This window comes from Diceros bicornis, chromosome 1 (genome assembly GCF_020826845.1).
Source record: "Diceros bicornis minor isolate mBicDic1 chromosome 1, mDicBic1.mat.cur, whole genome shotgun sequence".
Taxonomy (NCBI): Eukaryota; Metazoa; Chordata; class Mammalia; order Perissodactyla; family Rhinocerotidae; genus Diceros; species Diceros bicornis.
In genome coordinates this window covers 54442133-54466042 of record NC_080740.1, presented here as the reverse complement: position 1 = coordinate 54466042, position 23910 = coordinate 54442133, and the positions used below count along the sequence as shown (strand labels likewise).

The window sequence follows — 23910 nt, the reverse complement described above, 5'->3', positions numbered from 1 at the left end:
CCAGGGCCCCTGGCATCTGCTCTCCATGCAGCCTCCACAATGTCGTCAACTGCTCGCCTTCATTTCTTGAGCATCATCTGTGTGCCTGGCGGTGCCTGCTCCCAAACATCACCCTGGGCACAGCCCTATGAGAACCCTAACTCCAGCCTTCCACACGGTGCAAGGCTACCCCAGTCCAGGAGGTCAGTGGTCCCCCAGCTCCCAAGATTCTGCCCAGGACCCTTCTGTCCAGTCGTGGTCACACTGAATTGCAATGGCTTTGTCTGTCCTCCCCACTGGATCATGAAAGCTGAACACTCAGCACACAGCACAGGCCCTAGTACTCAGTAGGTGTCATATAATTGTCAAAAGAAGGACAATGAAGAAGCAAGCAGCTCTAGCTCAGAAAGTGCGGTCTCTTCTCCATGAGTCTGGGCTGGGCGGGCGGACGGTGGGATCTGGAGCACCGAGCGCAGCAGCGCGGACCGCAGAGTGGGGAGCGGGGTCGGAGCGCCATCTAGGGGCAGCTTTGCAGACCGGCAGGGACGGGCTGACAGCGGCGGAATCCCTGGCACCTCCAGAACCGGCCCTGCGGCTGTGACGTCAACTGCGGTTTGCAACGCTGCTGCGGAGTCCACGCTCCAAACAGTCTGCACACTTGCTCGCAGTCACCAGCAAATGTGGCCACCCCATTGAGAAAACAAGGGTGGCGCCTGGGAGAGAGTAGGAAGTCCTGAACTGCGTTGAGAATGTCCAGGGAGGGGCTTCTCTTCCACGAGCTTCTCCAGGGCAGGAATTTCCCAGAAACTCTCCTCACTGGGAAACTTTGGGCGGGATGCCGTGCCTGCAGTTACTGCAGAGCTAAGGTAAAGGGCCTGCTCCCTGGGGAACCGGCAGGCTTTGGAGTCAGACAGACCCAGTGTGAATTCCAACTCTGCTACTTACTACCTGTGTGACTGAGGGCCTGTTACTTATCCTCTCTGTGCCTCAGTTTCCCCTCAAGATAGTACTTACCCTATTTGGTTACTATGAAGATGAAAAATCATACCTGTAACCCAGATGCCCAGACGCCCACTGTTTCCAAGGGTCAGGCTTCCCTTTCGTGCCCAAATAGTGCAAGAGACCCAGCCTTCACCCTACTCCGCCATAGTATGACTAGCTTTTTTTTTTTTTTTAAGATTTTCTTTGTTTTATAATTTTATTTATTTTTTTCCCCCAAAGCCCCAGTAGATAGTTGTATGTCATAGCTGCACTTCCTTCTAGTTGCTGTAGGTGGGACACGGCCTCAGCATGGCTGGAGAAGCAGTGCGTCGGTGCGAGCCCGGGATCTGAACCCGGGCCACCAGCAGGGGAGCGTGTGCACTTAACCGCTAAGCCACGGGGCCGGCCCTAGTATGACTAGCTTTTACCAGGCTCCCTCCCAGTGTTTCTGGGAGCCCGCAGGTTGAGTTTGCCCTTCTCTCAAGTCTCGGCTGCTGCTGTTCTCTCACTCTACCTCCTGGCTCAAGCTTCCCGCTCTCCTATTCTCAGGTGACCTCATAACAAGCTCTCCCAGGTCCTGTGGATCCCCAGACCTCCTCACCCCAAGCGTAGCCAGGGATGCTCCCCTAATACCCCTGAATCCAGTTAGAACCAGACTTGCCTGAAAGAATAATGGAACCACAGTGCATAACGGAAAACCCCACCCTGGCTCCTGGGTGTGACCAGGCTCAAAGCCCCCCGGCCCCAGGCTCCTCCTGACCCCCTCTCCCTGGGGTCCCCGGCCAGCACCCTCTCCACAAGGGAGAGCCCCAGCCCTGTTGCCCTCCCCCAATTGCAACTTTCTGAGGCCCTGAAGGAAAATCACTTCCTTTTCATTTCTGCAAGCAAACTGGCAAGAGACACAGTTCTGCCCTGAATGAAGACAACCTTTCACGTGATTGTACAAAACTCTCAAGTGTTTTTCTTTTGTTGGCTGGAAGCTCTCCATCCCAGAACATCATCTTGATTGTTTCTATATAAAATCAAACGTCACATCTTGGTGACCAGGAGGTTGCCACACACATCTCACAAAGGCTGCAGAGTCAGAGGCTTACAGGAGACCAGAATGTGAACTAGGTGGTGAGACAGGCTAGAGGGGACTGGGGCAAACTAGGGCCTGAGCACCCAGGTCACCTCGAGGGTGCCGACCACATGGATGCCCTGTGGGTGCACGGGCCCCAGGTGGCCTCATTTTCTGACTTTTCAATAGAAGCTGCAAACAAGGTTTATATTTCCAGGCTCCTTATCCTAAAATGTTGACAATTTAGACAAAATGTTTAAAATACTTACTCTATGGCCCAAACTAGCTGCCAGTTTCCTCTTTGAGGACAGAAAATCCAAGAGGCAGAAGGTGCCAAGTCCTGGTGGCTCCCAGCTTAGACTGGGGTGCCCGAGAGTTAGGACAGCTTTCCCCAAGGGTCCTGGGGGAATTAGATCCCCCCTCGCAGTAAAGCACAGAACAGATTTGAATGGTGATGCAGCCATGTGTCTGCATCAAACCCTTAGAACAAATGAGTTGTGACATTAATCATTCCAGCAGTGACAGCAAATCCCAGAAATGAATGAAAAGTTGTGTTCTTGATTTTCTTAGATACTGGTGTTGGGGAAAAAAAATTCAGTTTATACCAAAAAAATCCTCCAGGCCCTCGCACTTGTGGAGACAGAACGAAGGAGGGGGTAGAGAAGACGCAGTCCTGCTTATCCACATCTATCAGGGTCTCCCTCACCAGAGGCTGAGATGGAATGAGTCCATGCCACCAAGAGGGAGTGGGGACTCTGAAGGAGTGAGGTGGGGGGGAGTTCTGGCCCTGAAGGAGGAGGGACTCTGCTGGGGTCCCAGCGAGCTGATGGAGTATGAGACTGCCTACCCCTCTGAGCATTCTGTCCTCTAAATATAGAGGCAAGAATCCAGCAATCATGCTTTTAGGTATTTACTCAAATGAGTTGAAAGTTATGTCCACACAAAAACCTGCTCGCAGATGTTTACAGCGGCTTTATTCATAATTGCCAAAACTTGGAAGCAACCAAGATGTCCCTCTGGAGGTGAATGGATAAATAAACTGTGGTACATCCAGATGATGGAATATTATTATTCGGTGCTAGAAGGAAATGAGCTGTCAAGCCGTGAACAGACATGTAGGAATCTTAAAAGCATATTACTAAGTGACAGAAGCCAATCTCAAAAGGCTACATACTATATGATTCCAACTATATAACACTCTGGAAGAGGCAAAACTACAGAGACAATAAAAAGATTGGTGGTTGCCAGGAGTTGAGGAGAGGAAGGAATGAACAGGCAGAGCACAGAGGATTATTAGGGCAGTGAAACAACTCTATGTGATACTATAATGGTGACACCTGTCATTATACATTTGTCCAAACCCACAGACTGCACAACACCAAGAGTGAACCCTAAAGTAAACTATGGACTTTGAGTGATGATGATGCGTCAAAGTAGGTTCATAGATGGTAACACATGTACCACTGTGGTGCAGGACGTTGATAGTGGGGGAGGCTGTGCGTGTAGGGGCAGGGGGTATATGGGACCTCTCTGAACTTCCTGGTCAATTTTGCTGCAAACCTAAAACTGCTCTAAAAAATAAAGTCCATTAAAAAAAAATACAGGCAAGAACTTTGAGCACCCAAGAGTTGCCCAACAGTGCCCCCTAGCACCAATATACTATAAACTTTCTTATAGAAAGTAGGGCATGGAGGGTTTTTCAAGTGTCTGAGAGCAAGAGACGAATGGAAATTTTGCTTCTCTGAGCCGCACTTACCAGCAACTTGTGCATGTTGGGGGTTAGAGGGAGGGAAGGAAAGGCAAGTTGAGGCTGGCATTTACCAGGCCCTGGCCCTGGTGTTTCAGCCAAGTTCTGGCTTCCAGGCAGGCCAGATCATGGCTTGTACCAAATACTTGCAAGGCCTGGCAAGAGTGAGCTGAGAGCCCCTGGCTTTACGTAAAGGTGTTGGAGACATTCTACAGTCTGTGGCAAGCCCATCAGCAGTAGGGTTTGCCTTCAGATGGTTGAACCACAGAGGTCTTGGGCCTCAACTAGAAACACCACAGTTTTACAAGCCATGTCTTTGCTGCAGATGGGCCCATGGTGGGGGATTGTGCCCATCCCAGTGCCAGGTCTGCTGACAGCAGGCAGATAGGTGGACAGGGAGATGACGCCTATCCAGCAGGGATGCATTGTGTCAATGGCCACCAAACAGAAATAGCCATGCACTGGGTCACTGGGTGACAACTTCACCAGGCCTAGTTGATAATTTACGCTTCATGAGGTGACACAGTCCCAGGAGCCTCTGGAAAACCACTTGGAGAGAGAGCTGTGTAGGCAGGATTTCTCATTTTCTCATCACTTTTCCATTTTCATGATATAGGTCCCCCCTGGGGCCGAGGGAAGGGGAAAATGCTTTTTATATTATATTAGTGGCCATGTGGAAAAGACATATTTCCCCTGACATTCGATTCGGAATGAAGACGCACATTTGTAAAGCATATGTGAAAAATGTCACGCGTGAAGGGTATGAAATGTCATGGCTCGGGCTAGTTTCGTGAAATATCGTAGGACAGGGAGAACAATTTTAAGATTGAGAAACCATTGGGAAGAAGGTGAGGTGCTGGTCTCAGGGACACCTTCACAAACAAGGCACTAGGCTGTGTTAGCAAAGAGGAGGGCGTGGCGAGACAAGGATGCGTGTTTGCTGTGGCTGCGTGAAGATCTCCTGGGGGGACGCACAGGACACTCACAGTGGTTACCTGTCGGGTGGGGTGAGAGAGACTTCTCACTCTGCTTCTTTCTGTTTTTCAAAAATTGTGAACCACATGAATAAATCACCTTTTCAAAACCTTACATAAAAATAAAACAAACCAAAAGCCTTTTACCCTGTGAGCCTGCATCTCGGAACAGAGCTAGAACATTCAGAGGAATACTGCATATTTGGACTGGAAAAAAAAAAATCTCAAAAACTCCACTTCTTCCCTTTAGCTACCTCTTTCTTTGTACCCAAAGGTTGGCCACCAGCCACCCTCCAATTCCAGAGGCCCGTACAGAGTTGTGGTGGCAGCACAAGTGCCTCTACAGGTAACAACCCCCTCTCTCGGGGGGTCTTCCCATGACTAAACCACAGTCCTCTTGCTGCTGTTTTAGGCTGTTCCCCTGTTCTGCACTCTAGAAAGGTGGAGGGCTAATCATGGTGCTTTTCAACACAGCAGTTTTGTGGTGCCAGGTTAGCAGACAGCCTCTCTCTGTGAATAAATCTGTAGCTGGGGGGCCCGGCTCTGAGCTGGCTGAGATACAAGCTTGTGAAGTCTTTCACACCCTTGAGGAATATCTAGCAGGCTGAGGAAAGAAGACTCGATTGTCCCCCAATATCTGGTCTCCCTTTCTTCTGTAATAGTAGAACTCTCATTTTGTCACCAAGGACATGGCCACCCAGCCTCCCTCGAAGCTAGGTCTAGCCACCGGCCAAGGCCAGGCCAATAGGATGTGAGCAGAAGTGATGTGGGCAATTTCCAGGTCATGCCTTTAAAGGGAGAGGCTGTGTCCCGCATTTCTCCCAGTGCCCCGCTCCCGCTAGTTGGAATGCAGACGTGGTGGGGGCCGACCGTTGGGAGCCACATGGAGGAAGACGATACTCTGGGGTTGGCGCAGGGACAAGTTGGAAGGAGCTCAGGTTGCTGACACTGTGGAGCCGCCATTACAAGCCCTGGACTGCTTACACCTGGCTATTAGGTAAGAGAGACATACACTTGTCTCTTGTTTAAGCCACTGCTTTAAATCTGTGTTATACCAGCCAAACCTTCATTACAATGACTGAGAGAAAGAGAGAGAGAGAATATGGAGAGAAAAACTCGGTAAAACAAAATAACAGAAGGAGTCAGGAGAAGACAAGCTAGAAGAGCACTGCTGTGCCTCTCTTCACCCAGGTGCGGGCAGTCGACAATCACACTGGCTGATGTCTCCCTGCTCTATGCTTCACACACACAACCTCCCTCTCACTCAGTCCTCACTCTGTCACCATTTTGGAAATGGGAAACTGAAGCTCTGAGAGCTTAAATGACTTGCCCAAGTCCCCTGGCTCGTTAGTGGTGGAGGTGGGATTGGTACTCCGTCTACCTGACCCCAGAGCCACACTGCCTTCCAAAGACCCGGGTTGCAGGTTCTCTGGGTATGGCATCATCCGGACTTTACAGCTGGATGCTGGACCTTCTTTTCCAATGGCCTTCCACATCCTGGGGGCAGTTATTGCATATTCTTTATGAGGGGCTGTGGCTGTACCCCAAGAGGTAGGACACTCAACAGGACAGCAGAGACAGGAAAGCAAGCTAAGTGATGAAGGCCAACATGCAGTAGCAACCAGCCTTTGGGACCCTGCCAGGGTCAAGGGAGAGACCAGAAGGGAAGAGCCAGGAGGACCTGGGGACCATGATGACAGCAGAACCCCACGTGCCTGCGCAGAGGGCTGAGGAAGCAGCAGCCTGCTCCTTCTCCCACAGTTCTCTGAATGTCTGGCTCCCTCACTCTTCTGAGTGAGTCTTTATTCCTGCACATCCCCTTCTTGGGATGCCCGCTCCTCCATTATTAACTCAGCCAACTCCTACTGGTTCTTCAAGACCCAGCCTTGGCATCATCTCCTTGAGGAAGCCCTCCTTATCCCTCTGGCTGGTCTTGGACCTTGTTGGGACTCCCTTGGCCTCATGCTTCCCTCCTGGGTCCCACTGACTAGTTCTTGTCTGAAAGCCCGCACTGGCCTGGACCTCCTGGAGGATGTGGGTTGTCACATGTGTTCGGCCACTGCAGAGCCCACCCGGGGCTGGGTGCAGAGGAGGTCAGTTTTCCTTCTTGGGAAGAGGTCCAGGAGCCCCATTTGGGAACACAAATAAACGAGCTGGAACTGGGCTCTGGAGGCATGCCGGGGGTGGGTCCAGAAGCAGGGAAGACTGGCAAGCTTCTGTTCTGTTCTGTGTGTGGAGACAGCCTATTAGTCCCCATGGGCTCAGAACACATGTACGCATGGGGATGGTCCAGCAGCTCCAAAGCCTAGGGATCCTACCACGGAAGCCCCCACTCCCTGGAAGTTTCCATTTCTTTGTCCCAGATTGAAAGGTAGGTCGTGTGGGATCTGTCATCCGCTCCAAAGTGAGGTTTCTGTCTTTCCCTGGCTTTGAAATTCCAATTTGTATTGAACTGGTAAAGGAGAATTAAAAGCAGACAATTTAATTTTGCAAAACAAATCCACAGAAATTGCTGGAGGGCTTTCCCTTTGTTTTGGCAAAATCAAGCCAGATTGCCCTACCAACGGGGACAGCAGCCCCACGGGGACAGCAGCTTCCTGAGGTGGCATTTGAGGCTCACAGCCTCAAAGCTGGGCCAGGCTATTTTTCTTGGTACCAGAAGCCTCCGTGATTGAGCACTCTTCCCAGGAAATTTCAGGTCCTCCTCCAGCTCACGATGACTATTCCAGATGCAGGAAGTGGCCTGAGGTGCTGGAGGCGGCAGAAGTGAGTGGACCCCCCCGTGTGGGCAGCACAGGCCCCTCAGACTCCCTCCTCTGGTGGCACTCCACACCGTGATTCATTTTCCTTGTGGGTACCATCCAGCAGTTTAAAAAATCAACCTTCTAGGAAGACTTGTATTTTGTTTCTGTTTTTGTTTTTTTGTGGTGAGGAAGATTAGCCCTGAGCTAACATCCATGCCAATCCTCCTCTTTTTGCTGAGGAAGATTGGCCCCGGGCTAACATCTGTGCCCATCTTGCTCTACTTTATATGTGGGACGCCTGCCGCAGCATGGCTTGATAAGTGGTGCGTAGGTCTGCTCCCGGGATCGGAACCTGAAAACCCCGGGCCACTGAAGTGGAATGCTCAAACCTAACCACTATGCCAGTGGGCCAGCCCCTAGGAAGAGTTTTAAGTTATGAGCAAATTCAAAAGTTTGGAAATGCCTTGAACCTCTGGGTTTTGTGTGTCTACCGTTTTGAGGGGTTCAGAACTCTGCTCATGGGCTCTGAGTCTGGGGCCTAAACTCACAAAAAACGGTGCTCGGTGGTGACCGTCTGGCCGCAGCTTTATTTAGCAGCCCATGGTAGAAAAAATATAACAGTGACACCAACCCTTGCCCTTAAAATCTGTGACGTCAGGAACCCTGGGAAAGAGCAGCTAGTGAGTGACACAGGAGCCAGCTCACGGGCAGGAAACAACAGAATCGGCGCCTGGCAGGTAACCCACAGCAGGCACGGATGATTCATTGATCCTCTCACTAACGCTTCCCGAGATTTATATTGTTACAAAACAATCCACACTGCTGAGAGTGTGGAGTGTTATTTTAAACGAAGAGTATTTCTGTTAAATATAAAGGCGGGAACGTAAAACTAATGAAACCTACAAGGTGAATTTGAATGCTTTTTGTTTTGTATTGTAGCCAAAGTATGTAAAATATTTTATTCAACCAAATATGGTCAAATATAGTAAACTGTCACCATCGATCAGAAATTTTATCTTAAGAGAACTATTTGTAGGACCACTGGATATCTAAGTGAAGTTAAACCATTACCCTACACGGTATACAAAAATCAACTCAAAATGAGTTAAAGACATAAAGTTAAGACCTAAAACTATACAATTCTTAGAAGAAAAGCTTCATGACATTGGATTTGGCAATGATTTCTTGGATATGGCACTAAAAGCACGGGCAAGAAAAGTGAAAATAGGTACATAGGACTACAGCAAAATTAAAAGCTTCTGTGCATCAAAGGACACTATCAATGGAGAGAAGAGGCAACCTATGGAATGGGAGAAAATATTTGTAAATCCTGTATCTGATGATAAGAGCTTCAAATCCAGACTACATAGAGAACTCCTGCAACTCAGCAACAGAAAAACAAACAACCCAATGAAAAAATGGGCAAAGGACTAGGTAGGTATTTCTCCAGAGAAGATCTACAAACGGCCAACAGCTTATGAAAAGATATTCGACGTCAGTAATCATTAAGGAAATGCAAATCAAAACCACAATGAGATACCACTTCACAGCCATTAGGACAGCCGCTATCAAAAAAGAAAAAAAAAACACCAGAAAATAACAAGAGTTGGGAAGGATGAATTGGAACCCTTGTGCACTCTTGTTGGGAATGTAAAGTGGTGCGGCCACTATGGAAAACAATGTGGCAGTTCCTCAAAAAATTAAACATAGAATTACCACATGATCCAGCAATTCCACTTCTGGGTATATACCCCAAAGAATTGAAAGCAAGGAATTGAACAGATATTTGTACACCATATTCATACATTTGCTTGTTGCACTTTCCCGGTGTTCCTGATGTCACATATTTTAAGGGTGAGGGTTAGTGTTATTGTTGTGTTTTTTTCTACCATGGGCTTCTAAATAAAGCTGCAGCCAGACAGTCACCACCAAGCACCATTTTTTGTGGGTTTAGGCCCTAGTATTGTTATTATTTATGCCCCATACAGCATTATGCACAAAAGCCAAAACATGGAAGCAACCCAAATGTCCATCGACAGATGAATGGATAAACAAAATGTGATATATACGTACAATGGAATATTATTCAGCCTTGAAAAGGAATGAAATTCTGACACATGCTACAATGTAGATTAACCTTAAAGACATTATGCTAAGTGAAATAAGCCAATCACAAAGGGACAAATACTGTGTGATTCCACTTATATGAAGTATCTAGAGTAGTCAAACTCGTAGAAACAAAAATTAGAAGGGTGATTGCCAAGGGCTGGAGGGAAATGGAGAGTTTTTTAATGGGTATATATTTCCAGTTTTGCAAGATGAAAAGTTTTACAGATGGTTGCACATCAACGTGAATTTACTTAACACTACCCAACTGTACACTTAAAATGGCTAAAATGGTAAATTTTATGTTATTTGCATTTTACCATAATTTAAAGAAAGATAACTATTTACAGAGGGACAGTTGTGTTTTTCCTCTTTCTCCTAGTATCAGATCTGTACAGAGTACTGATAGGCACCAGGAACCACCTAAATTCCCACACAAAGGTTTTTTCATGGTATGTTAAAAATCTGCCTTTGAAGACACGCTAATTTCAGAATATGCTTTATTCCTAAACTTGAGTTAAAAGTATTTATGCTAGGCTTTTACTTCGCTTAATTAAAAACAAAAAGCCCATGTTTTATTGTGTGTTGTGCTGTGTTGGAGGCCATCTTTCCTGGCCAGCTGAATTCTTTAAATAAGACCAAGCTGTGTTTCTTCAATACGGATTCTTGACTGAACAAGAAAGAAGTCCTTGGCAAATCCTTTTGACCAAGTAGAAGCTGACCCCTCTCAAAGTGTTCAATGCAGACACCAGCTACAGGGCAAGAGGGGCTGGGCAGGCATGATTGGCCCCATTCTACAGATGAGAACACTGAGGCCCAGAGAGGCAAAGTGACTTGCCGTGGAGTACGTCCGCAGCAGAGCCAAGGCTGGGCTCCCCATGAAGACTCCCTCCCTGCCCCCTGGTCCTCTGCTGCTCTGGAAGCTGTGAGTGAATGTGGAGGGGACAGCACATAGACCAAGATCCAGGATTCCTCCTCCTTCCCCAAGCCTCTGCTCCCCAGGCAGTCTAAGAATGGCCCTTTAGCTCAATGGATAAAAAAGAGGTCAAGAACATGAGCTTATTGCTGGGCTTATGGGTACTGGCTCTGTGTGGCCTGACCACCCCACCCCAAGGCAAGGGGCACGAAGGCCTGCAGAATTCCCAGGCACTCCCTCCCCAGACCTGCCCTAGGCATTGATCCAGGCATTACTGGATTGACATATATCAAGAATTTAGAACAATAATGACATAGGGCTTAGCCACAACCCCTGGAATAGGGAAGGAGCACAGGCCAGGATGGAGGCAACTCCAGAGGGGTCTTCCTCTTATTATCTCTGGCTCCTCAGCAGGTGGAGGCCACCCAGGTTATGCTGGCCAGCCCCACCTCTACAGGGAGGCCCAGCCAGCACTTGGGGAGGGAACACAGAGAAATAAGCAACCAGGGCCACCCACGATAGCCATTGGCTTCCCTCCAGAGCTCAGACCAGGAGACTATTTGAGCTGGTCAGACCCCGAGAGCCCAGCCCAGGCATCAGAAGAAGGTGTGACCCGATGCCCACGGAGGGGAAAGAGCTTGCCCCTTGGGAGGCCATAGAGCACAAGAGCTCAGGGCAAGGATCTGAAGATCAGCCCTGGGTTTGAGACGCAGCTCTGCGACACACTATGTGGGGGGTCTTGAGTAAGTTACTTACTTAGTTGTTCCTCTGTTTTCTCATTCATAAAATAGGATTAGTACTAGAACCTACCTCAGAGTTGTAGTGAGGATTTAATAAGACGATTCATGTAAGGGCTTAGCACAGGACATAGACTATAGTAAGGACTCATTAAATGGTAACTTTATTGTTTAAAATTCAAACACACCATTACTGTTGTTATCATCCTTATTAGCCGAGGGCATAGAGCAAGGTGAGGCAGAGCCACTTCCAGAAGCTGGGTATCTGACTCCCGCCTCCCTCCACCAGGCACTACCCCACATAACATCAGTTCTACCTGGCCAACTCCTGGCCATCTTGCAGGATCTCCTCCTCGAGGAGGCCTTCCCTGGTGCCCCACTCCCACCCCCAGTGGGTAAGGTGCCACTCCTGGAGTTCACAGTCCTGCGTGTCCCCCTCATAGCACCCATCTCTACGAGTTACAGGCTCTTTTTTTTACCTGAGAGCTGAGGGCCGGCAGGGAGCATAGTAACAACAGCTCGGTCCATATTCTGAGTGCTAACTATGCATGAGGCCCTGGCCTGGGCTGAGACCTCTGCATGCATTTCCTCACTTGGTGCCCCTCCCTGGAGAGGGTCATTGTTTCTCCATTTTACAGATAAGGGAGCAAACCCAGCTTCTCATCCTCACCGTGCTATACACTAAGTCTGTGTCCTTGGGCGGGTTACTTAACTTTTCTGCCCCTGCCTGTCCCAGAACCTGTGCTTGTACCGCAGCTCCTCATGGCCTCGTGCTCTGGCTTCCTGCTGTGTATCCACGCTCAGTGAGAAGGTGTCCCCAGGTGAGGATTGCTGTGGATTCACCTTAGGCCATTTCAGGGCATTTTGAGTCCAAGAGGCAAGGACCCTCTCCTCTCCCACCCAGAGCATTTGGCTTCCCTCATGCTTCCCTCCCCAGCAGTCTCATGAATGGCTCCCCCAGACTTTCCCTGTCCTCCCCTTCCACCTTGAAAAGCAGACCCCGGGGTTTAGGGATGCTGCCACCTGGTGGCCACAGGCCATCAGGACATGGCGCAGGGGCAGCAGCACTGGCTTGTCAGGCTGGAAATGGGCCCCTCTCTGCTGAGTCTACTGCCAGCCACACCACGGGAGCAGTTCTTTGGAAAAGGCAGGGTAGCCAGCCTCCAGAGAACACCACCAGACAGGCAGGATAGCTTCATGGTTAGGCCCAAGAGTCCCACAGACGGGGTTCAAATGCTGGTTCTGACACTTCCCAGATGTGTGACCTTGGGCAAGTGGACTAACCACTGTGAGCCCCAGCTTCCTCATCGGCAGAATGGATGGCCTTCTCCTCCTGTGTCAGGGCTGCATGCCCCAGCAGTGATCCGGAGGTTCTTCCCAGAGCATCCCTTTCACTTCGTTATCATTTAAAATGCAATCTATATCAAATTCATGGAAATTATGTCTTCAACTCCAAAATTAGGTTTGTTTTAGGCAAAACCTGGGGCCATCTGAGAATTTGGGGTTTGTGTAGGCTCTGTTAGACTGCTCTGCCAGTCCCTCTCCCCAGAATGCAGCTTTGCTTTCCTCTGCCGTTAAGGGTTCTTCCAAGAGCGGGTCTCATTTACCAGCTTCTCACCACATACTTGGCACTTTGCACATATCTCCTTTTGCCCTCATACGACAACCAATTATCCTCATTTTACAGAGCAGAAATCAGGCTCAGAGAGGTTGAGCAACTTGTTTGAGGACACACAAGAACGAGCTAAGCCTCAGACCCCAGTCTGTCTGACACCAGAGTCCTCACATGCCCACCATTGTAGAAAGCCCTGGAAGCTGTTGTTCTGCCCGAGTTCTCCAAGGAGCACCTGACGGGGGTCATTTGCTCACTGATGTGCACACCCCAGGGCCCCAACACCAACTGGAGGGGGCCATCCTAGCCAAGGGGGCCAAGCAGAGGGAAACCAGCACCTCCACCCACTCACTCCCCCTCAGAGGAATGCCTGCGGATTATCAGCAGGACTTCCTGCTGGCCTCTGGAGGATGCGGCCTGGGCAGGACTTCCTCTTGCCAGATGAATTCCCTGGTCGTTTCAGTTCTCCTTCTTGCTGGGAATTGCTCTAAACGGAGTTACTGAAAATGCAGGGGCCATGAACATGTCTCTTCTGCCCACCCGCTCTCCCATGCCAGGACTGGAGCTGTGGGCATAGCACTCCTCTCACTGAGGCATGGTTGCAAGGGGCAGTAGGGAGGGGGTGTCTCATCCCCAAGGGAGGAAAACTATGGCCCAGAGAGGGGCTATGACTCACCAAGGTCACACACCTGGGGGGTGTAATGCCCCCTGCCAGGCTTCTGCCTATTGCCCACTGCCCTTCTGTGCTGGTGGACAGGAATACCTGAGTATCCTCAAGACTGGAAGGCAGTGTATGTGGGGAGCCCTGAGGAGGAGGTTTTTTCCCCATGGTTCAGAGACATGCAGGTGGCCGTCTGGGCTGGGGAGACTGATGGGCGGAGAAGAAAGGCTCTGGAACATGGCCAGCCACCTTCCACTCAGCAGGCTCAGCCCCAGGTGCATTTGCAACCCTTGAAACATCTCAGAGAGGCCATTTGGGCTTATGGTTATCCATCCATCCATCTGGGAGGTGCAGCTGTCTGTACTGAAAGGAGGTCTGGTGCTGGCAAGCGCCCTGGGGTCTAACCTAGCTGCCCAGCCTGCACATGGCTTCTCTCTCTCCAGCCAATCAGCATGCCTGAAGTGCTACATTAGACCACTGCCTACAGGGAGGACTCCATGTCAGGATGAAGGCAGAGATCAGGGTGATGCTCTACAAGCCAAGGAAGGCCAAAGATGGCCAGCAAATCGCCAGAAGCTAAGGGAGAGGCATGGAACAGATTCACAGAAGGAATACACAGCCCTCAGAAGGAACCAACCCTGTTGAAATGACCTTAGACTTCTAGCCTCCAGGACTGTGAGACAATAAATTTCTGTTGTTAAGCTACCCAGTTTGTGGCACTTTATTACGGCAGCCCTAGGAAACTAAAACACCAGTCAATCCTGTCTGCAGAGATAATTCAATATTCTGACCTCTATTACCATAGGCTAGTTTGGCCTTGTCTTGTATTTCTTACAAATGGAATCAAACAGTCTATACCATTTGTGCCTGGTTTCTTTTGCTCTACATAATGGTTATGAGATTCGTCTACATTGTTGCATATCATTATTTCATTCTCCTTTTTATTGCTGTGAAGTGTTTCATTGTATACATATTATATAATTTGTTTATCCATTTTCCTGTTAATGGACATTTGGGTTGCTTCCAGTTTTTGGTTAATAGAACTGCCATAACATTCTTGTGCAGGTCTTTTTGTGGACATGCATTGTGACGTTTTCTGCTGTCCGTTGTTTCTCGTTTTTTTGACAGTTGGTCCTGTAGCTTAGCATGCACGGTAATTTTTTATTAATTGTGGAACATTGTTAATCAAAAATTGTAGAGGCTCTGTATGATATTAACTTTGTCTAGCAAGAGTTTCTTTTCCTTCTAGAAGGCAGTTAGAGACAAGAGACTGAGATCATCTGAGGCTGGGTTTCAGTCTTCTTAGGGACGGGTCTGATTTGGTTTGCCCTTAGTCTCGGTGGACCCCGGCTGTCATCTGAAAGCCTGGAGTGATTGACAGGCCCCTCTTCCTGGCTGGCCTGACTTCCAGTTTCCATCTCCCCAGCACCCTGATAGCCAAGAGCTCAGCTCAGCTTCTTCCCTTTGAGCCCTTGCTTTCACTTGGTCCCTCAGCCTCTCATTACACTTGCTTTGAAACAGCAGGCACCTTGATGGTGGAACAGAATGCTGAGCTCACTTCTCTGTGGTTCTGTTTTATCCAGGTGCTTGGCCTCTCAAGTCCTGAACTCCGGTTTGCATCTCCCCTGTCCTATGAGACTCCTGAGAGTCTCAGCTGCGGCTTCCTGCTCAGCATTGGGCCCATGTCGCTTTGGAATTGGCAAATGGCCCACAGGGAAGGAGGGTAGCATGTTGGGCTTAAATTAATGGGTCTTCCTTCTTTCTAGGGTCTTAACCTTCAAGTCCTGTCTGTCTTGTTGCTCTCCAATGCCTTCAAACACATTTTTTTAAACCCAACTTCTATAGTTGTTCTCGGCGGGAAGGTTGGTCTGTTACAACCTGTTCCATAGCTGGAGCTGAAATCTCATCGTTAATTATTTATGTCGGCTCCCATTTGTTGAGTCTGCTCTGTGTGCCAAGCATCACACCCAAGCTCTGTAATGTTTTTTTTTTTTTTTTTTCCCTGAATCCTCACAATGGTCCTTTGAGGTAGGTGCTATTACTGTTCCCATTTTACAGGTAGAAAATCTGAGGGTCAGAGAAGGGAAAAGATTTGCCCAGGATCGAGTAATCACTAAAAGATATAGAACTTGAATCCAGATATGGCTGACACCAAAGCCGACCTTAAAATGATAGGCAACCAGCCTCTCTAGTTTAGCCTTGAGATTAAGAGTTGGCTCTAAGGCCTTTTTCCTCCAGGAAGCCCTCCCAGAACACTCCCAGAGGCTCTCCCATCTCTGCCCTTCTGTTGCAATAACTGTTCATGCCTAAGTCTCCCTGGGTTCCCACTGGGAGTGCTGACGTCCTGTGTGTGATCCTGATGGAACTTAGGGTGGGCTCTCACACACACCTGGGACAGCTCTGTGCATGTTGGAGCTCAGAGAGATAGTGGAGAAGATGGGACACAGGGAGGCAGCCTGTGGTTAATGCTTGGTTCACTCCAGGGGCAGATATAATTCCCGTCTCTGGGGGAGCTGGTTTACTGGGGGAGCCTCCGTCGCAGTGTCACACTGGCTGGGGCAGGCAGGGATGGCTAGTTTTCAGAGTTCTCTGTTTTTCCTCCCTAGTTACTAAGCAACCAACTCTAGTGTAAAAGCTGAGACTAAAGGAAGCAGGCTAGGGGTCCTGAATAGTACCCAGAGGGGCCTATATCCTGGGGTGTGCCCTGCTGAGATCTCTGGGGCCTTGAGGGTCACCCATGAGGAGAGAGTAAGCATGGGCCTGGGAGCAGTGAGGCAGATCAGGGAGGCCCCTGCTGGCTGACAGGATGGCCTGGCCTGCACTACTCACCTTGACACCCTCCAAGAGTTCCCAGGAAAGCCAGGGTTTGATGGGAGAAAGAGAAAGGATTATGCTGCTGTTCTGGGGCCTTGGGCCAGGCACTGCCCCTTCTAGGGCCTCAGTTGCCCCTGTATAAGCTGGCCATATGTCTATTGCCAGCACAGCAGGTTGGTGGGTACAATGAAGGCAATAGGAACATACTGGTAAACTATGAAAAGCTGTGCCATGTGAAGGGTCAGCACCATTGTGACATTGGGTCCCCTCTAGTGTGGCCAGAGCCCATGGTGCTGGGCGAGCATCCATCTTGATCTCTTCCAGACTGTCCTCTAGATGGGGGGCATAGCAGGTGGCCTCAGCTGTCCTCCTGCAGGGGAGGCCACCCTCTAAGCAGCTGTTTTCTCCCTTCCCCGAGGCCCCACCCTGTCCTGAGACACTCAGTGGGCTGCCGTGTGCCCACAGCTCCCTCGGCCACCCCCAGTCCAGCCATAATGCTCTCTTCACTGTCCCTCTGTCCAAAGAGGCTCCCTTTTCTAACCGACCTGGGATGCCTTTGCCCCCACCGACTTGCAGGAGAGAAGGACTTGGCTAATACTCTGGCCACAGATCTCAGGGTCCCTGGGGATGGACAGGGCATTAGAGACTGGCAGAGCTGAAACCCAGGAGAAATCCCACCTGTCAGGGCCTCTCCCAGCAGGGGTGCAGGCTGGGGTTTCTCAACCTCTCAGCAGGGGCACAGGCTGGGGTTTCTCAACCTCTCAGCAGGGGTGTTGCAGTTCTGCAATGGGAAATCACACTCTGATTTTCCTTCCTAAGGGAAAAAAGGAAGAAAGCCCAAAACTGATGAGCATTCTGACACATCACATCCCCAAACCGCAGCTGTAATCATCATCCCCAGACCTGCCCCAGCCCAGAACCACTGCCTCCTGAGAGCTCACAGCTGCAGCATCAGAGCCAGATGTGCTGCTGGCAGTAAGGTAGGTGGAGGTCAGAGGGGCTGGGACCCACAATGAGGGCAGCAGGCCTGGTGGGGCTGGGAGCAGGGCCCCTGCAGGCTCCCCGCCAGGCGCACACCCCGGAGTGTCTTCCTCCACCTCCACACAGAGGTGCTGTTTGTAGGACTGGGTTTCTGTCTCTCCAGAACAGCTGGGGTCCTGGAGAAACAAGACGGCCTCTTCAGGGGCTCCACTCTGGCAGGGGTCTCTGTCAGCTCTGGAGTGCTCAGCAGAGCAGAGAGTAAGGTCACACAAGCAGTGGTGAATGCTTCTTTCTGAGGGATTCTCTTAGGGTCCCTGAGCCATGGGATTGGTTCCTAGGAGTGAACTCTGAGTTTCTGGCCAGGCCTGAAGCCTTGGATGCCTGGCCCAGCTGTCCTGGGCCCAGCTTATATCACACACCTCAGGAAGAGGCTCTCTGCAGGCTGGGGCCAGAAGGGGGATGGGGAGGGAGGCATGCGTGTGTCTGTGCGTTAGGGAAAAGGGGGTGTCCTGGGTGGCCCATTCCTCACTATCACACTGGAAGGTCCTTACCGCTAGCCTACTTCATCCAAAAGTCAGGAAGGACGGAGGGCCTGGGCAGTGGGACACAGGGCAGTGTGGCAACTCAGACCACACCCTGCCCTTAGGAGGCCTCAGGAGGCGGGAGAGGAGCTCAGGGAAGACAGGGAAAGGACCATGTAATGCGGAGACGGACTGAATGGGGGTTGGCCAGGTGCCCTGGGGGGAGTCTCCCTGTTGTGGGGGTCAGAGGGCAGAGAAAGGAAAAGAGCTTCTTAGATGAGGTCACATTCAAACCAGGCCTTTAAAGATGAGCAGTATTTGGACACAGAGTTCGGGATGGAGGATGCATTCTCAGTAGGGAAGATAGGGTAAGCAAAAGCCAGATGCTGGGAAAGTGCGTACAGCCATGCATCACTTAACGATGGGGATATGTTCTGGGAAATGCGTTGTTAGGAGATTTTGTCATTGTACGAACATTACAGAGTGTACTCCCACAAACCTAGACAGTATAGCCTACTACACACCTGGGCTATATGGTATAGTCTATTGCTCCGAGGCTACAAACCTTTACAGCATGTTACTGTACTGAATACTGCAATACGGCAATTGTAACACAATCGTATTTGTGTATCTAAACATATTTAAACATAGAAAAGATACAGCAAAAATATAGTATAAAGAATAAAAAATGGTACACCTGTACAGGGCGCTTACCACGATTGGAGCTTGCAGGACTGGAGGCTGCTCTGGGTGAATCCGTGAGTGAGTGGTGAGTGAGTGTGAAGGCCTGGGACATTACTGGACACTACTGTAGACTTTATACACACTGTACACTTAGGCTACACTACATTTGTTTTAAAAAATTTGTCTTTCTTCAATAATAAATAACCTTAGTTTCCTACAACTTTTTACTTTGTAAACTTTGTATTAACTTTTTGACTCTTGTAATAACACTTAGCTTACAACATAAACACATTGTACGGCTGTACAAAATATTTTCTTTCTTTATATCCTTATTCTATAAGCTTTTTTCTATTTTTAAAATTTTTAATTTTTTTTACTTTTTAAACTTTTTTGTTAAAAACTAAGACACAAACATATGCATTAGACTAGGCCTACACAGGGTCAGGATCATCAATATCACCTTCACACTTTGTCCCAGTGGAAGGTCTTCAGGGACAATAACACGCACGGAGCTGTCGTCTCCTGTGACAGCAATGCCTTCTTCTAGAGTAGCTCCATTACAATCTTATGGATTGTAGTCCATATATGCCGTCCATTTTTGACCAAAACATCATTATGCGGCACATGACTGTAATTAGTTATTCAAATCCACTTAGCTCTGTTGAAGGTTGTTCCTGTAGAAGGTGGTGGCACGTCCTGGGCCACATGGGGTTGGTGGATGTTGCAGAGAGTTTATGTTCCTCAAATCCACGGAACAAAGCTGACTGTTCTAAGTAGCCTTCCCACATGTGCAAATGAGATTCTAAAGGACAAATTGTTGATGTAGTTGCTGGGACAAAAGGTGCGTGTGTGTCACACTGGACCCCCTGTCAGTCCCTGAGTGAGATCTCAGCACCCTCTACCTCCTTCATCAGGACCCATCTTTTCCCCCAGACAGAGATGGTACGCTCAGGGCATTCATTCCCATAAACCACTTGGCATGGTTCCAGGCCCATAGGAAGCTCTTGGAATGTGCTAGTTATTTTTGTTCTTCTTCTGGGTCTTCAGGCAGCCTTTCTGATCTTCAGGGGCAGGCTGGGCTTCCCTCTTCTGTGTCCCTCCATAACACCTGATGCTAGCGGCAGCTGTCTCCTCCGCCAGCTGGGTGCCCTGGAGAACGAGGGCTTGTTTTCCTGTTGCATCTGCTTATCCCCAGCAGCTGGTCAGTGCCTGGCTCAGAGGGAGGCTCAGCAAGGGTCTGTTGTGTGACTATCAGATACAAGGATGGTGTATCCTGTCTGTCTGTCCTTCTCTTTCCATGAAGCAGGGCCAGATTGTCCCCAAATGACAATAGGCCACCAAAACCCCACCCCAAAAGCTGGTATGCCTTATTCTTTGCACAGACAAGGACAGACATATCTATATTACAGGAAAGGTAACTAAAATTCAGAGACAGTGGGTGGCATGTCTCACTCACTGAGTGTCACTGTGATGAAGCTGGGACTAGAACCAGTGGACCTGATCTTCCACACCAGTTCCAGCCTTGGCTTCATCCTGGCTTAAGCAGAATGACCACATCTACAGTCAGTGCTCGGCTCAGTTTGGCTGGAGGTGGTCCATGATCCCTGAGATGGGCAAGTGTGTCTGGACTCAGGGAGTTAGAGGTGTGCCTAGCTCTAACCACACCTGTGTGTCTGTGTTCCCTCCTTCCCAGGCTCCTGTCCATGGACAAGCCCCTCACGGTCCTGCGGGTGAGCCTGTACCACCCCACGCAGGGCCCCGCTGTCTTTGCCAACATCCCACTGCAGCTGCAGCACGACATAAGCCCGCTGCTGGTGGGGCGAGGCCAGGATGCCCACCTCCGGCTGCAGCTCCCCAGCCTCTCTCGCCGACACCTGTCCCTGGAGCCCTACCGGGAGAAGGGCAGCTCTCTGCTGGTCTTCTGCCTCAAGGCCCTGAGCCGCAGGGGCTGCGTGTGGGTCAACGGGCTGACGCTGAGGTTCCTGGAGCAGGTCCCCCTGGGTGCCGTCAACAGGGTCTCCTTCTCCGGCATCCAGATGGTGGTCCACGTAGAGGGAGGCATGTCCCTGGAGGCCTTTGTCTGCTGCTTCCATCTCAGCCCCTTGCCCCTGATTTACAGGCCCCAAGCCGAGGAGACGGATGAATGGGAGAGCATCCCCCAGGAGCAGCCTCCCCCAGGTTCAGGACAGCAAGCTCCAGGTCACCTGGGGTTTCTCCATGACCCTTCTCAGACTCGGGACAGCCCTCCCCAGCCAAGCCCTGGAGGAGGAACAGAAATACAGCTCCAGAGGGAGCCACCAGACGGCATGCTCTGCTAGCCCTGCTGGCCGCTGAGAGCAAGCACCAGCTGAAACAGGACTGGAAATATTCGAGCTACATCATGTGAGGCTGACAGGCGAGGCCAGCGTGGCTAATAATGAACCAATTCTGCAAACATGAACAGGCTGGGGTTGGGGGGGAGCGCACTCCATGGTTACAGTTATGCAAGGTAACAGGAACTTCATACACTTTTAGGGGCCCTGCGGGGTTCTCGGAGCCTCTCTCAGCCTTTCCCCACGTTTCCTCCTCTTGTCTGACTAGGAGTTACTTTATGTCGCTAATTTTGTGTGCTGCTTAAGAGCTGGAGCTTGCGGTTGTCCCAGGAATGCACAGACACATGTAACAATTATGTTTGTGGTAGCTCGGGGTTACCTTCGGCTTTCAAATACCCACAGGCACTGGGGGCTTAGGGAAGCCTGTGTTTAATAAACTGCAAGTATTTCATTAAGCTGGCATGCCCAATAGGATTCCCTGATCCCCAGATGGGCTGCATGCGTGCCACGTGGTCATGCAGAGCTGGGGTGGGAAATATAGGGGAGGTACAAGAGGAAATTGGAAAGGTGGGGCTCACGTTTCCAGAAAGGACGCCGGCAAAGCTCAGGGCTTGCTGGGGATGGGGAGCCTGGGGGCTGGGCCTGCCTAGAAATTCATCGTCACTGTCATCCTCCTCATCCTCACACTCCTCCCCTCTCTGTTATTTCTGGATCAAAGCCTCGGCTGACCAGAGGGCAAAGGTCTTCAGGGAAAGGTGGCTACCCAGAGCAATGGGCTCTTTCAGGACTAATGCTACGAGAGAGTGGGGTAGAGGTTGTGTTTGAATTCAGCCCAGCAGTTCTTTCACTCAGAGTGGATCATATACCAATGAGGGTGAGGTGGTCTTTCCAAATAAGGGTCTAGGAGGGGGCCAGGCAGGCAAGGGTGGGATAATTTTCTCAGTGAACAGGGGAACAGAGCACAAGCAGCCACTCTCCATGCCATCCTGGGGGCATTTGGGGGGCAGATCCTGGGGGCTGTGGGGGGTTGGCATTGTGGTTTAGAAACAACGTTTGGTTGTGTAATAATGGGAGGGACCTACAAACCCAGATGGCCACCATCAACCTAGACCTCGCTCTAGGATACCAGAGACACTGAGGCCAGAGTGCTGCCCACTGGCTGGCTCACATCCTGAGGTCTGTGACCACCTCCAACAACGTTTCAACACTCTCCACTTCCTTTCCAAGAAGAAAGACCCTTTTGCACCCAGAGCAGGCTACAAGGAGGTTCAGCTGCACTACCAGGCCCTGAGCATCTACTCCATGGGGAAGACACCAGTGGGCAAGACTCAGGCCTGCCCTAGAAGCTTCCCTTCCAGTAGGGAATGAGGCAAGTACACTCAGATCACAGCCACGAGGCAGTGGAGCACAAGGGCTGCAAGGGGTAGGGGCTGTCCAATGCTGTGAATGGCCCCAAGGGCCTCCAAAGCAGTCCTTCACTCAGTCATTCAACAAACTCTCACCGAGCACCCACCTTGCACCACATACTGTGCAAAGCCCCAGGAACCCTCAGTGAACAAGGCTGACAAAGTCCCTGCCCTCAGGGAGCTTACATGGACTCAGAAAAAATAAGCATTCAAGAGCTAATTGCTTAATTATTTGATCACCACTGTGATCAGTGCTTTAGACATTGTGCTTTCTCTCTTCAAGTTTGGGGAACAGGAGCCCTCCTATTAAGTGCCCATGTCTGATGAGTGCTTCCCATGTGTTCAGTGCCCTGCTAGGTGCTGTGTGCATTGCCCCGTTGAATCCTCACCACACCCAGATAGACAATGGTATGAACCTCAGTGTGCAGAGGAGGAAACTGAGGCTCAGAAAGCATAAGTATCTTGCCCAACATCATGCCACTCGCTAGCTGTGTGTTCTTGGGCAGGTGACTCAGCCTGCGTTCGTCTCCATTTCTCCCTTTGGAAAATGGGTAAGCTAACAGTACCTCCCTTTGGAGCTGTTGTGAGGGCCTTAGGAGTGGCACATGTAAGGTGCTTGGTGCAGGACCAAGCACACAGCAGGCACTAAATAAGGGCTAGCTACTGTTATGAGACCTGAGAGAGGGAACCTAATAGGCGCAGACCCAAGGGCTCACCTTGGACACATACATGGACCTAGAGAAGGTTGGAAGCCTGGCAGACTGGCTGGAGAGCCCAAGGGCTCATCTGCACTCTTTGATTCCCTGAAGAAGGATTTTGTCTTAGCCGTGGACCTGGTGGGCAGTCAGGAGCAGGTTTTAACCTGTTCCTTGCTCCGGAAGGCCCAATATTAGGTTTGTAGAATGGGAGACAAGATCAGGGCCGGTGAGCCAAAGAAGCCATGCTTGATGTGATGAAGCCCACTGTTTTGGAACTGCCCTTATTCTTTATACACAGATTCTAAATGCAGCAATGATCCCCCCACAGACCAAAGTGCTCCCCAAACTATGCATTAGGGAGCAGCAGCCCACATAAGAACTGAGAAGCCACAGCCTGGAGGACGGCACCTGAATATCGAAGGCTGAAGAGAGGTAGCTGACTGGTGGTCCCCCAGAGTCCCAGGGTGCAGCTCCCCCACTCCACCAGGGAGCCTTTGCCACTGAGTGAGGGTCCTCTCCCTTCCATGAAGAAGCAAAACCACCCCAGCAGGGAGTCTACGAGAGGGAGCAGTCTGCCTTCTCCATGAGGGAGTCTGCAACTAGGGGTGAAGTGTTTGTGAGGCCCTCCGGGACCCAGGATGAAATGCACAGCAGGTTGAAGGACGACAGGCCAGAGACAGGACAGGAGAGAGCCAAGACACAGCTAGCTTGTTTTATCAGGCTCTATCGGTTCATGTAATCTTCTCGGGAAACTCACCCCTTGCCTCACACCAAGTTTCAAGACAGCAAATCTCCACTCTATGCTAGATTCCATTTTTCTCGAGTAGAGAACCATTTAAATCACCAGATCCCTGACACCCACCCCCATTCTCACCTAGCGGTTGGAATGACCAGGTTGGCTTCAGGGCTCTGGTCTACACGCTTACCATCTTCCTCTGCCTGCACAGATAGCCTGAGCAGGTCAGTGAGTCCCTCCC

The 23910-nt window shown here is 50.3% G+C and overlaps 1 protein-coding gene across 1 annotated transcript; it reads left to right on the top strand.

The window, feature by feature from the left end:
- Nucleotides 1-20220: 20220 nt before the first annotated feature.
- Nucleotides 20221-20835, top strand: TIFAB (TIFA inhibitor). Its single transcript, XM_058549113.1, has one exon. It carries the CDS (start codon nt 20221-20223, stop codon nt 20833-20835), a length of 615 nt encoding a protein of 204 aa, XP_058405096.1.
- Nucleotides 20836-23910: the final 3075 nt, after the last annotated feature.